Source organism: Mizuhopecten yessoensis, unplaced genomic scaffold (assembly GCF_002113885.1).
Source record: "Mizuhopecten yessoensis strain PY_sf001 unplaced genomic scaffold, ASM211388v2 scaffold6129, whole genome shotgun sequence".
Taxonomy (NCBI): Eukaryota; Metazoa; Mollusca; class Bivalvia; order Pectinida; family Pectinidae; genus Mizuhopecten; species Mizuhopecten yessoensis.
This window is the reverse complement of record NW_018406394.1, coordinates 309,630-324,149: the sequence shown is the minus strand read 5'-3', so window position 1 is coordinate 324,149 and position 14,520 is coordinate 309,630. Positions and strand designations below refer to the sequence as shown.

The 14,520-nt window shown below is 40.0% G+C and overlaps 1 protein-coding gene across 1 annotated transcript; it reads left to right on the top strand.

Annotated features, from left to right (window-relative positions):
• The first annotated feature begins 1,658 nt into the window (after positions 1–1,658).
• On the top strand, positions 1,659–13,964 carry LOC110451522 (trypsin-like). The gene is made up of 7 exons (XM_021499591.1): positions 1,659–1,788; positions 2,234–2,676; positions 3,495–3,595; positions 4,275–4,558; positions 11,038–11,216; positions 12,931–12,991; positions 13,394–13,964. The coding sequence occupies exons 1-7, from the start codon at positions 1,704–1,706 to the stop codon at positions 13,519–13,521; spliced, it is 1,281 nt and encodes a 426-aa protein (XP_021355266.1). The 5' UTR covers positions 1,659–1,703; the 3' UTR covers positions 13,522–13,964.
• The last annotated feature ends 556 nt before the right edge of the window (positions 13,965–14,520 follow it).

The window sequence follows — 14,520 nt, the reverse complement described above, 5'->3', positions numbered from 1 at the left end:
AGAATAGCTTAAAATACAATTGCGGCAACTGCACTCATATATATGAGATCTGCCGCAGTAAATGGAAGAAGAAGAAGAAGAAAAATAGCTAGAAATTGTTAAGTAACTTCAGCTACAAGTTTTTACCGGCAATTGACATGGTTGTCTAACAGCTTGCAAGGAGCTATCTTCGGCTATGACCAGTGAATTTACAGTATGGAATCCTTGAAACAACCCTTTACAAGACATGATAGATGTCTTACAAAATAGATGAATACTTATACATGCAATATGCTTACAGAAATATCTAATTGTCTACGTGTTTATTATAATTTTTAGTTCAAACAAGGACGCAACAACACCTGCTACAGCACCGACACACTCACTTCCCACACGAAAAAAAAAGTTCCTCTCAATTTAATACCACACTCGAAAACACTATAAATATGCCGTGAATTTTATATTGTAAATAACGCATGTTGTAACTATTTATTGTTTGTAAATATGTTTTATGCATATTATTATCGAGTAAAATGAAAATATATGATTAAAAAGAGGAGAAAAGAAAAGAAAAGAGAGAAAAAAAACAACGAAACCTCGTCGCCGAGAGAGAGAATACTTGAAATCAGAAGGTAAAAAGTCAGAAACAAGGGAAGTTAATTCCGTCAAAATGACGTCACACACAAAATACACACCTATTGGAAACAGGGGGAGATAATTCAGTCGGTAACACTAAAATTGATGACGTCACACGCAAAACCCCCCACATGATGAATACATGACATGTAGATCTGGGGCCCTGTAGGTTAAGGGGTCCCCCCCCCTCCCAAAGATCCACATGTATTTATCAAGTTTCCTCTCATATACATATGAAAAAACACTAACAATTTCTCTACTTCACAAATTGGTTGAAGAATATACATTACACCTTTATTCACATTTATGGCGACTTGTAAAAGGTGTTATTACGACTTTCTTCTCCTGATAATGCTTTCAATATTAACGCGATTTAAAAGTTTATGTTCAAAAGTTGACCCTTCTAGGCTTTCGTAGTGAATTAATCAAAGATAATGATACAAAATAGTAATCAAATCGTTTGCTGCCCCTACATTGCCTTAAAGTACATGTGTACTTTTTGCAAACTGTATAGACATTTTGTCTGTATCAATAGACTTTAAATTGAATACTGGGATAAAACCTGATCGAATGGCATTCGGGTGAGGCTAAACTAACCTTTCATGCACTTATGACGTCATATGGCTTAAGATTATTTCCGCATTTCACTGAGAGTAGATTTGAGACTGTTTTTAGGTATGTGGCTATAAGGTACGGGATGGTAGCCGGTACACAGAAAGAAATGGCCATCAGCGTGAACAATGTTGCCAATGACCTGTATTCCGTCCACAAGAACTCCGGTCGACTAATTTGTCAAGCTATCTATTGAGACTGTTGCTTTATGCATTAACCTTTTCGATCTATGAACTGTTCGAAGTCTAAATATGGTATTTTTATCGGCAGTGTTCCTTAATCACACAATCTCGGGATTTAACAGAGATCATTTTATCATAATGGTATTCAGGTAGTGTTTGCTTCTCTCAGGCGAACTGATAAATCAGTAAGTAAGATTGACGTTTCTGGAAGTACGCCTAAATAGCTACCGTATAAGTTCATGATGATCTCGAAGTGAGACGTTGTTTGTGTCTGTATCGTAACCTATTCCGACCATGCTTGTTTTCGCTGGATATACTGCCTTGTGTTGCCTACTTTCCGTGTCAGGACGAACCATTCATTTACCACACACATTCTCAGGTTTGATATTACATTTTTTTGTGAAGTGAGTTTCAGGTGATTATAATTACAACAATTATATTTTAAGATATTTTGAACGATATGCAAACAGCTATGCAGATTATAGGGACATACAACGATGATGCCACAACAGAAATGACACAGGGTCAACACACCAAGACGAAACCGGAAAACAAACATTAACAGGAACACCACTCACATCTTATTCATGAACATGTTAGATGTGTTCTAAATATGAGTAGTAACACATCGTTACTCACCATTTCTTATTTATCCGGGGAAAGTATCTTCCGAAAAAATTAATCGGAGAGCATTTATAGCTATTTAAAAAAAGGAAAACAAACAATAAAATAAAAAAAATCAATAAAACATGCTTTAATAATTTGTTTTGATAGATATTTGATAACGGAGTTTTTTCAAACAGAACTATAATGAAATGTTTCAGGAGATATTTTTCATCATGGTTTACATGGCCATACCGCCCACACGACACATTTGACCAGTGGACTGTGGCAGTACCTTCTCAGTCATTTCGGTCACAGTCAGCATCATCCCCACAGCCATCATACCCACAGTACAGACCAGGAAGTTATAAATTCGGAAGTTAACATCACATCCGGTACAATAAAACCGGAAACACAACCGACTCAGGGTAATGAAATACCGGAAGTATCGAATACAGTACCAGGAAGTGGGATACCAGAGGTTGGAACAGACCAATCAGTGACCACAGGTAGCATTGATGAACGACAAAGTTTTGGCCGTTGGAAAGACCAGTGGCTGCTGAATCATCTGTCCACCTGTGGGGACCAGCCCATTGAGCCTGTTTTCCCTACCAACAGAATCATCGGGGGAAGACAGGCCGTGGATGGAAGCTGGCCCTGGATGGTATGTAAGATCTATCAAATGATTACTGACTTTATTCAGTAAATCACCCATGTTATATATTTATATTCCGTTGTAAGCCTCCAAATAGCCGTACCGATTCACTAAGTTGTTATAATAGCATACAAGCAAGACATTTAACACACATTAATGTTTTACAATCGAAAAATATTCGGATCTTTCTGTGATAACGTCAGAGTGACTAAATACCAATATAATCAAACCTAGACCGTAGGGAATTGTAACCACATTGTTCTTTAAAAAATCGGCTGTTCCGCCATCTTGTAAAACAGTTTGTTTAAATTGTTGCGCGAATAAAAAAGAAACCACCCAAAATGATAGGAAAACATTTTCATTTTGATTTTAGATAAGGATTATCCTTCATTTTGAAACTCCCACACAAAGACCCCTGCAGGCTTCCATCCGGGCCAATAAAAGCGATTAGGCCTAATACATTTGTATGTCATAGAAACTGTTTTTCTTAATTGTTTTAAAACATTTTTTTTTATATATATATTTTGATTTAATAAAGATAATGATGACATCCCAGGCCTTCAATATCACGTCACAGTGAAAAAATGTTTATAAAATATAAAGCCGACATGGCTTTATGTACTGTAAGATCGTGTATTAACACTTATTTTTTGTTCCTTGTACCAGTGTATGTTTCTGTATTTGAAAAGATAATCATACGATGTGATAGTTTTCGGATTTGATTTTTAGTTAAAAGGTACTCTGAACATCATAAATCTATATTAGTGTCATTAAGTTATACAATGTGTAATTGGATTTAAGTATAGACATATCTATCCAATTTACAGGTTTCTTTCTATTCCAAAACAATACGGCAGCATGTATGCGCTGGAACTATTATTGACAGCAAGTGGATTGTCTCGGCAGCACACTGTTTTGTGGAATTTCAGTAAGTTCTCAATCGAAGAGCCCGTTTCCGGTTGGTAAACATTGTGGGTTTCATGGCAACTACACTCATTAAATCTCCGATGCCTCCGTCATTGAAACCCTCTATCTTGATTGGCCGGTTTCTACCGTCCAAGTTTGCGGAGATTCAAAAGAGTTACAAGAGCTGAATGGAACAACTTTAAAAAAATCAAGATTTGAATTATTTCTTTATTCGAATCTATTTTTTCATTATCTTTTATTTCACATTAATTGGCACAGATAACGATATATATACTGAACACGTGTTTACCTATGATACATGTTTCTAAATACATCAATGTACTATTGTACCTGTAGAACAGTATGACTACTAATGTGTTTCTCCTTAGCAGCCTGGAGTGTTTTTGTTTTTTTTATTTCATCCATGATCTCGTTATGCAAATTAAAGTGCATGTGCTTGGTTAAAGAGCAGACTATTGAGGTATCCAAGATTTCTAATGATAATTTGTTATGACCAAGAACATTCGGTTCATGAGTATTTAAAGGGCAATAACTCTCATGCACAATATCCGGTATTGTGTTGTTCACTTATTAAAAAAATATCGGCATTGAAACAAATATGTTAAGGTGATAATAACTTAAGACATGGTTGAGTACTAGTATTGAGAAGCGTTATGTAAAACTGACCCCTATGTTGCTAGGTTGATATTTCACCACATACCCGACATCAAGGACGATCTCGAAGTGCGTGTGGGTTTATACAATAACACAGCATCTACCGCGGACCAATATATGCAAACCTATCACGCAGATCACATTCTGGTACACCCTGAGTTTGAACTTGATATACTAGACAACGACATAGCTCTGGTACACCTGGACACGCCCATCAGCTTCACTGACCACGCCCAGCCCGTGTGTTTATTCGGACAGGATGCAAAAGGGGAGGACAAATGTATTATTACAGGATGGGGGCGGCAAAAAAGTAAGTACTTCTATACTGATGTTGCCATTACCCTGCCCCTTTTTGCGAAAGTGTTGACTCTATTTCGCTGTTGATGGTGTTGTCACTCCGTTATCGCGTGTTGTATGTGACAGTGTTGAATCTATTTCGCTGTTGATGGTGTTGTCACTCCGCTATCGGTCGTGTTGTTTTCGGTAGTGTTGACTCTATTTCGCTGGTGATGGTGTTGTCACTCCGCTATCGGTCGTGTTGTTTTCGGTAGTGTTGACCCTATTTCGCTGTTGATAGTGTTGTCACTCCTCTATTGGTCGTGTTGTTTGTGACAGTGTTGAATCTATTTCGCTGGTGATGGTGTTGTCACTCCGCTATTGGTCGTGTTATTTGGTAGTTTTAACTTTATTTTGCTGGTGATGGTGTTGTCACTTCGCTATTGGTCGTGTTATTTGTGGTAGTGTTGACTTTATTTCGCTGGTGATGCTGTTTTCTCCCACACCTGACAGATTTATCTCCCGTTTTGCCGGTGCTAGATTTATCTGTCTCCGCCCTAGGGTTGAGACGGGGGCATTCCTCTATTCATAACAATGGCATGACGTCACTTCAACAATACAATGACGTCACGTCAACAATCCATCAACAAATTGCCTGTATGTGTTTTGGGTCCATGTTTACCTTTATCTCGGCGAGCCTCGTTCTGGACAAAAAATCTTAGTCCTCGGGTTGATATTTTTCTCTATCTTACACAACCAGTAGCGATAGATTCTATTAGTCACTCCGCTATTGGTCGTGTTGTTTTCGGTAGTGTTGACTCTATTTCGCTGATGGTGGTGTTGTTACTCCGCTAGTGGCCGTGTTGTTTGTGGGAGTATTGACTCTATTTCGCTTGTGATGGTGTTGTCACTCCGCTATTGGCCGTGTTGTTTGTGACAGTGTTGACTCTGTTTCGCTGGTGATTGTGTTATCTCAACGCTATTGGTCGTGTTGTTTGTGACAGTGTTGACTCTTTTTCGCTGATGATGGTGTTGTCACACCGCTATTGGTCGTGATGTTTGTGACAGTGTCGACTCTTTTTCGCTGGTGATGGTGTTGTCACACCGCCTTTTGATCGTGATATTTGTGACAGTGTTGACTCTGTTTCGCTGGTGATGGTGTTGTCACAACGCTACTGGTCGTGTTGTTTGTGACAATGCTGACTCTTTTTCGCTGATGATGGTGTTGTCACACCGCAATTGGTCGTGATGTTTGTTACAGTGTCGACTCTTTTTCGCTGGTGATGGTGTTGTCACACCCCCTTTTGATCGTGATATTTGTGACAGTGTTGACTCTGTTTCGCTGGTGATGGTGTTGTCACAACGCTACTGGTCGTGTTGTTTGTGACAGTGTTGATTCTTTTTCGCTGGTGATGGTGTTGTCACTCCGCTATTGGTCGTGTTGTTTGTGACAGTGTTGATTTTTTTTCGCTGGTGATGGTGTTGTCACTCCACTATTGGTCGTGTTGTTTGTGACAGTGTTGACTCTTTTTCGCTTGTGATGGTGTTGTCACCCCGCTATTGGTCGTGAATTTTGTGACAGTGTTGACACTATTTCGCTTGTGATGGTGTTGTCAATTCGCTATTGGCCGTGTTGTTTGTAGTAGTGTTGACTCTATTTCGCTGGTGATGGTGTTGTCACTTCGATATTGGTAGTGTTGTTTGTGACAGTGTTGACTCTTTTTCGCTTGTGATGGTGTTGTCAATTCTCTATTGGCCGTGTTGTTTGTAGCAGTGTTGACTCTATTTCGCTGTTGATGGTGTTGTCAAACCGCTATTGGTCGTGTTGTTTGTGGTAGTGTTGAATGGTGTTGTCACACCGCTATTGGGCGTGTTGTTTGTAGTAGTGTTTACTCTATTTCGCTGGTGATGGGGTTGTCACTTCGATATTGGTAGTGTTGCTTGTGACAGTGTTGACTCTTTTTCGCTGGTGATGGTGTTGTCACTTCGGTTGTTTGTTGTAGTGATGACTCTATTTCATTGGTGATGGCGTTGTCACTTCGCTATTGGTCATGTTGTTTGTAGTAGTGTTGACTCTATCTCGCTGTTGATGGTGTTGTCACTTCGCTATTGGTCGTGTTGTTTGTAGTAGTGTTGACTCTATTTCGCTGTTGATGGTGTTGTCACTTCGCTATTGGTCGTGTTGTTTGTAGTAGTGTTGACTCTATGTCGCTGTTGATGGTGTTGTCACTTCGCTATTGGTCGTGTTGTTCGTAGTAGTGTTGACTCTATTTCGCTGGTGATGGTGTTGTCACACCGCTATTGGTAGTGTTGTTTGTGACATTGTTGACTCTATTTCGCTGGTGATGATGTTGTCACTTCGCTATTGGTCGTGTTGTTGTGGTAGTGTTGAATCTATTTCGCTGTTGATGGTGTTGTCACACCGCTATTGGTCGTGTTGTTTGTAATAGTGTTGAATCTATTTCGCTGATGGTGGTGTTGTTACTCCGCTAGTGGCCGTGTTGTTTGTGGTAGTATTGACTCTATTTCGCTGATGGTGGTGTTGTCACTCCGCTATTGGTCGTGTTGTTTGTGACAATGCTGACTCTTTTTCGCTGGTGATGGTGTTGTCACACCGCAATTGGTCGTGATGTTTGTGACAGTGTTGACTCTTTTTCGCTTGTGATGGTGTTGTCACACCGCCTATTGATCGTGATATTTGTGACAGTGTTGACTCTGTTTCGCTGGTGATGGTGTTGTCACTTCGCTATTGGTCGTGTTGTTTATGACAATGTTGACTCAATTTCGCTGTTGATGGTGTTGTCAAACCGCTATTGGTCGTGTTGTTTGTAATAGTGTTGACTATATTTCGCTGGTGATGGTGTTGTCACATCGCTATTGGTCGTGTTGTTTGTAATAGTGTTGACTCTATTTCGCTGTTGATGGTGTTGTCACACCGCTAGTGGCCGTGTTGTTTGTGGTAGTATTGACTCTATTTCGCTGATGGTGGTGTTGTCACTCCGCTATTGGTCGTGTTGTTTGTGACAATGCTGACTCTTTTTCGCTGGTGATGGTGTTGTCACACCGCAAATGGCCGTGATGTTTGTGACAGTGTTGACTCTTTTTCGCTGGTGATGGTGTTGTCACACCGCCTATTGATCGTGATATTTGTGACAGTGTTGACTCTGTTTTGCTGGTGATGGTGTTATCTCAACGCAATTGGTCGTGATGTTTGTGACAGTGTTGACTCTTTTTCTCTGGTGATGATGTTGTCACACCGCCTTTTGATCGTGATATTTGTGACAGAGTTGCCTCTGTTTCGCTGGTGATGGTGTTGTCACTTCGCTATTGGTCGTGTTGTTTGTAGTAGTTTTGACTCTATTTCGCTGTTGATGGTGTTGTCACTTCGGTATTGGTCGTGTTGTTTGTAGTAGTGTTGACTCTATTTCGCTGGTGATGGTGTTGTCACTTCGCTATTGGTCGTGTTGTTGTGGTAGTGTTGAATCTATTTCGCTGTTGATGGTGTTGTCACACCGCTATTGGGCGTGTTGTTTGTGACAGTGTTGACACTATTTCGCTGGTAGTGGTGTTGTCACACCGCTATTGGTCGTGTTGTTTATGACATTGTTGACTCTATTTGACATTGTTACATACAACATGACCAATAGCGGTGTGACAACACCATCAACAAACAACACGACCAATAGCGAAGTGACAAAACCATCAACAGCGAAATAGAGTCAACACTACAGTGACAACATCATCACCAGCGAAAAAGAATCAACACTGTCACAAACATCACGACCAATAGCGGTGTGACAACATCATCACCAGCGAAAAAGAGTCAACACTGTCACAATCATCACGACCAATTGCGTTGAGATAACACCATCACCAGAAAAACAGAGTCAACTCTGTCACAAATATCACGATCAAAAGGCGGTGTGACAACATCATCACCAGCGAAAAAGAATCAACACTGTCACAAACATAACGACCAATAGCGGTGTGACAACACCACTACCAGCGAAATAGTGTCAACACTGTCACAAAAATCACGACCAATAGCGGTGTGACAACATCATCACCAGCGAAATAGAGTCAACACTGTCACAAACAACCCTACCAATAGCGGAGTGACAACACCATCTCCGCTATTGGTCGAATTGTTTGTGACAGTATTGACTCTATTTCGCTGTTGATGGTGTTGTCACTTCGCTATTGGTCGTGTTGTTGTGGTAGTGTTGAATCTATTTCGCTGTTGATGGTGTTGTCACACCGCTATTGGTCGTGTTGTTTGTGACAGTGTTGACACTTTTTCGCTTGTGATGGTGTTGTCACTTCGCTATTGGTCGTGTTGTTTGTGACAGTGTTTATTCTTTTTCGCTGATGGTGGTGCTGTTACTCCGCTAGTGGCCGTGTTGTTTGTGGTAGTGTTGACTCTATTTCGCTGGTGATGGTGTTGTCACTTCGCTATTGGTCGTGTTGTTTGTGACAATGCTGACTCTTTTTCGCTGGTGATGGTGTTGTCACACCGCTATTGGTCGTGTTGTTTGTAGTAGTTTTGACTCTATTTCGCTGTTGATGGTGTTGTCACACCGCTATTGGCATTGCTGTTTGTGACAGTGTTGACTCTATTTCGCTGGTGATGATGTTGTCACACCGCTATTGGTCGTGATTTTTGTGACAGTGTTGACTCTATTTCGCTTGTGATGGTGTTGTCACACCGCTATTGGTCGTGTTGTTTGTGATAGTGTTGACTCTATTTCGCTTGTGATGGTGTTGTCACTTAGCTATTGGTCGTGTTGTTTGTGGTAGTGTTGACTCTATTTCGCTGGTGATGATGTTGTCCCTTCGCTTTTGGTAGTGTTGTTTGTGACAGAGTTGATTCTATTTCGCTGGTAATGATGTTGTCACTCCGCTATTGGAAGTGTTGTTTGTGACACTGTTGATTCTATTTCGCTGGTAATGATGTTGTCACTCCGCTATTGGAAGTGTTGTTTGTGACACTGTTGACACTATTTCGCTGGTAATGGGGTTGTCACACCGCTATTGGCATTGCTGTTTGTGACAGTGTTGCTTGTAATAGTGTTGACTCTATTTCGCTTGTGATGCTGTTGTCACTTAGCTATTGGTCATGTTGTATGTAACAATGGCAAATAGAGTCAACACTGACACAAAAATCACGACCAATAGCGGGGATGGGGTTGTCACTCCGCTATTGGTAGTGTCGTTTGTGACAGTGTTGACGCTTGTGATGGTGTTGTGACACCGCTATTGGTCGTAATGTTTGTGACAGTGTTGCTTGTAATAGTGTTGACTCTATTTCCCTGGTGATGGTGTTGTCACTCCGCTATTGGTAGTGTTGTTTGTGACAGTGTTGATTCTATTTCGCTGGTAATGGTGTTGTCACACCGCTATTGGTCGTTATGTTTGTGACAGTGTTGATTCTTTTTCGCTGGTGATGGTGTTTTCACACCGCTTTTGGTCGTGTTGTTTGTGACAGTCTCGACTCTTTTTCGCTGGTGATGGTGTTGTCACACCGCTATTGGTCGTGTTGTTTTCCCTGCTTGGTGGTGGTGTCGTATACGTCGTTTTCGAAATACTTTTACCTTTTATTGGCAGAGACATGTTCGGCATAAATTTTTGTTCTATTTGATCATTTTAATGGAAGTTAGCGAAAAGGATGTTTCCGTTAATGAAAGTTGTAGCCTGGGTCCTGATGTATTTTGTCAGTGCGAAATCGTGACTTGTTTAGTCACTAAGCAAGATACCGGCCATTAACTGCCTTCTTATTAGTCAAAAGTAAGATATTGTTCGATTTTGCTCAAATTTGGTATGCAGGTATTTTATTACCACATAAAACTGCACCGCGAATTCCTTTTACTTGATTAGGTGATATGAAAATTTTGTCGGATTTTAATCAAATTTAGTATGTAGGTGTAATAATGGCACTATTGTTGTGCCTTCTGTGTAGCTGTTGATTAAGGATGACTGCAGTAGACTAGCTTTGAATTGGTCGAAATTTAGACGTAGTTCAACTTTGCTCAAACTTGGTATGGCATTTTCAATTCTTTCTGATGCACCTCTTTTGACTATTGCGACAGCTTTGGAGAGTAATGCAACGGCCCCCGTTAAGTGTTATATTGTACTTCGCAGTGAAATCTACTCTTCATTACTGGTTAAATCTAATGCAATAAATACACTGGCGTGTAGTTGGTTTACGTGTACAATGTATATTTGACCATAGCACCAGCAAAACAATGAAGATTTTTTAAAAATGCCTTTGTCACATTTGTAAATTTGAATACATTTTTGTTGTTTTTCAAGCCATGTTTGTAGTAATTTCATTTCTCTATTAGAATGCAATTTTCAGAGTCACGCATTCTCTAACTCGCAAAAAGCATGATTGATACGTAAAGCAACATACTGTTTATATATAATAATATTCTGGTGTACCTTGTACATTTAAAATTGTGTTTTTTGGTGACATTTTTCGGATCAATAGAACACATTAATTAATTTTTGTTTTAGAACCTGTTCCTGCATCAGGTGGTTTACCGAAGCTTGACCCGTCGGCTTGGCCAAATATCCTTAAGCAAGCTGCAGTTCCTATTCTTGACCACACAGACTGTGGCGAATTGTACATGGACAAACTGACCAGTCACATGATTTGTGCTGGATACCTTGACGGACGAGTGGACGCATGTAACGTAGGTATTGCATGTCCATATCGAGGTTTGTTATTGGGGAGATCAGGGTGGACGGAGGAGAGGAGGTGGATCAATGGTCCACTATACAAATGTCACCAGACAAAATCACGTCTAGAAACTCATCCTACGATCAGTGTCAAGGGATGTCATGGTTTAGTATTGGATACCGTGGTGCTCCATAGGGTTAACAGTAGCCTTGATCTTTGAGCATTACAAGCAATCTAAAGTTCGTATTTTAGGTAATGAAGTATTGTCTAAAATTTGAGAGCTATTGTGCTCTTCTATTTAAAGTAGCAGAGTCATTCATCTTCGAAATTGATAACATATACTAAGCAAGTAATTTCTTTAAGGAAGTGGTACTCTTAATCAAAAATTGGTCTCCGCACATAATTCTAGTTTCAGTTGGCATATAAAGCACTCATATTCCTTACACTACATACGTATTATATATTTTCTTATCAAAATTGCCGGCTTGGGATAGTGTTCAAGCTTGAAGTTCAAATGTCATTGTTACTATAAGCTCAATTTCCTGCGGCCAGGTAACACTCGGACTTTATACACTAGTGACATAGACCTCGGACATTCTGACATGAAAAGCTATCATAAGCAAGAACTGTTGGTAAGAAAGCAGTGTGCAAAGTTTAACTGTTATTGACAAACCGGAACTTGTGCTATTTTGTATTTTACTTTAAAGTCTAAGACTGTTTAATGTTTATCCTGATTAGCATTGCTTTATAAAATTGTTGTTTTACTAGCTAGTATCAAGGGGACATGAACATTTGTTACAGCAATACCTTGGCCTAACTTTAGGGATTTAGTTGAACTTTCGGCAAAAATGCCACCCCTAAGGATGATTTAATACGAAAGGAATGGAATGCACTCGATGCTGAAAAATCGACCCGAAATATCGTTAATGCATCAAGGTTCACACTGTGATCAGCTGGTGAGATTCCCAAAACCGCTGCCATTTCCCCCCTTAAATAACCAGCCAACCACCAACACGTGTTTCGGCACGTGACTCTGGAAGAAACAGAGATTATGTCCGCGGAAGGAGAATACATTTTATGTGTATATAAGAAGTTCTGAAACTAAAATAAAATCCATCTTTCCAACGGTGCTAACTTCTTTACGTACGCCAACTAGAAATGTGAATTTTGATGCATTGACGTTAGTTCTAGTCGAGTTTTCGACATCGAGAGCTTTCCACCCTTTTCGTTTAATCATCACTGGGGGTGGCATTTTTACCGAAAGTTGATCTTAACCCCCTAAACGGGTGCAAGCACTCCTTAATCTTAGTTTAGGCCCAGATGTAGCTGTCTCAGGTCCCTTTGGTTAGTACAGATGTATCTTGAAAATCGGAAGAAGACCGAAACCTCCTTTATATAAATGGTTTCACGTGAGCTCTGCTGATGTGATTACCTGCGAGGAACACAGCCATCAACGCTAGATTTATAACTTGTGTTTTACTAAATGAATGAAAAGTATTTTAATTATTCAAACATCAATCATATTCGTCTCTCTAAAACATCTTATTTCTAGTTACGATTATTTTCGTTGGTATGAGTCGCCAGTGATCGAGAGAACGAAACTAGACAGGTCACAAGTCATAGATAGAACTTATTTGTAGTTTGTGTTTCAATTGTATGCCAGTGTTCGTATTATCTGAGCTGTTATAAAACCTTAAAGACGTAATAAATGCCTCTTCTACTGTTAGGGGGACAGCGGAGGGCCTCTGCTCTGCCAACAAACACGGGATGGACGATGGTCACTTACAGGTAATTTATTTCTTCTGTTATTATTAAGGTGAGAATTATGGTTTCCAATAACTTGAAGTTCGTTTTGGAGTATGATTAACCACAACCACACATGTATTCAAGGATAAACACGCAGGTCAAAATTGACATTGCAAAATCCATTTGCATGAGCTGGCAGAGAAAACCATTATCTTGTCGTAAAACCTATTTTATATGCAGAGTCCCAAGGCGGTCTCACAGAGGACAGCCATTTGCACTGTTACAATGTAGTAATACAAATAATGTAAATGGATTGGCTTCTGTTACATGTACAATACTTAGATTACCGATGCTCCATGCTTAGATATGGAATTGTATTTGTGTAGGACTGCATGAGAGTGATTTGTAGCGTGTAGTTCGTGACAGCTCCAGTTTGTGTTGTAGGTATCACCAGTTGGGGAGGTACGGACTACAAAGGTTGTGCGGAAGCGGATCTGCCCGGAGTCTACACTAAAGTGTCGGGGTACTATCACTGGGTCCTCGCCTCTATGTATTCCCTTCGGCGCCTTTAGAAACGCGATCAGATCCAAAAATGTGCATCTTGCTACTATAACCCACGAACGATGGAGACTTTTGTCTACTGATCATATACAAATGTATGCAATTTGTCATTCTGAAGCAAGTAAACTAGTATTTAAATATTGCCTGTTTTGTGAAACATTCTAGTGTTTCGAGTTCTGTGATAGTGTTGTTACCAGTAATTAAAGCATATGGCTTATATATCATCGTAGGTGAAAATATTAAGAAAGCCAAACCAGAAAGACACTATATGTCAGATATACATGTAGATGTACTAGCGCGTGTCAGGTGGCCATGGTTCACGGGGTACATTCCAGCAACCTGTTAATGAACGACGAAATAATTATTGTGATAATCAAGTAAATGTATCGTGAAAATTATCATGATAGTGAAATAAAAAGCATGCCAATTATATCGCTATCACTTAAGCGACAAAGCTGACTGAATATGTATCTTTAATTTTTTCGACGCCACCACTGTGTTCTTCAACCGTCACTTATTTCGGCGCGCCAAGAATACACCGCCAGCACTCAGAACAATGTCGACATACAAATAGAGAAAAAAAGCCATTCGGATTAATATGTCTCGCCTGTGCCCCGCTTTGACCATCAATGCACTTGTCAAGTTTGGTTGGTCTAGCACTAATAGTTTCAGAGAAACTAACTTAAACGCAAAAATTTAATGTTGATGGAGATGCTGACAAAGTCAATGGACCATGAAAAGTAGGCCGCATCCATTGATGCATTGGTTGAGGTGTAAAACCTTAGATGCATCTATGGTCCAAGTTTGTTGGTCTAGCACTTATACTTTCAGTGAAACTAACTTCAACACAAAATAACTTAATGTTGACTGCCGCTTCGTGGCTGCGAGACAAAAAATAGAGCCAGAAACAAGAAGGTCTTAACACGGAGCTTACCGTAACAATGGGAAATACGCCTGATGAACATGATGACCATGTACATAAAGGCTATAATGACACTGAAAAGAAGCAC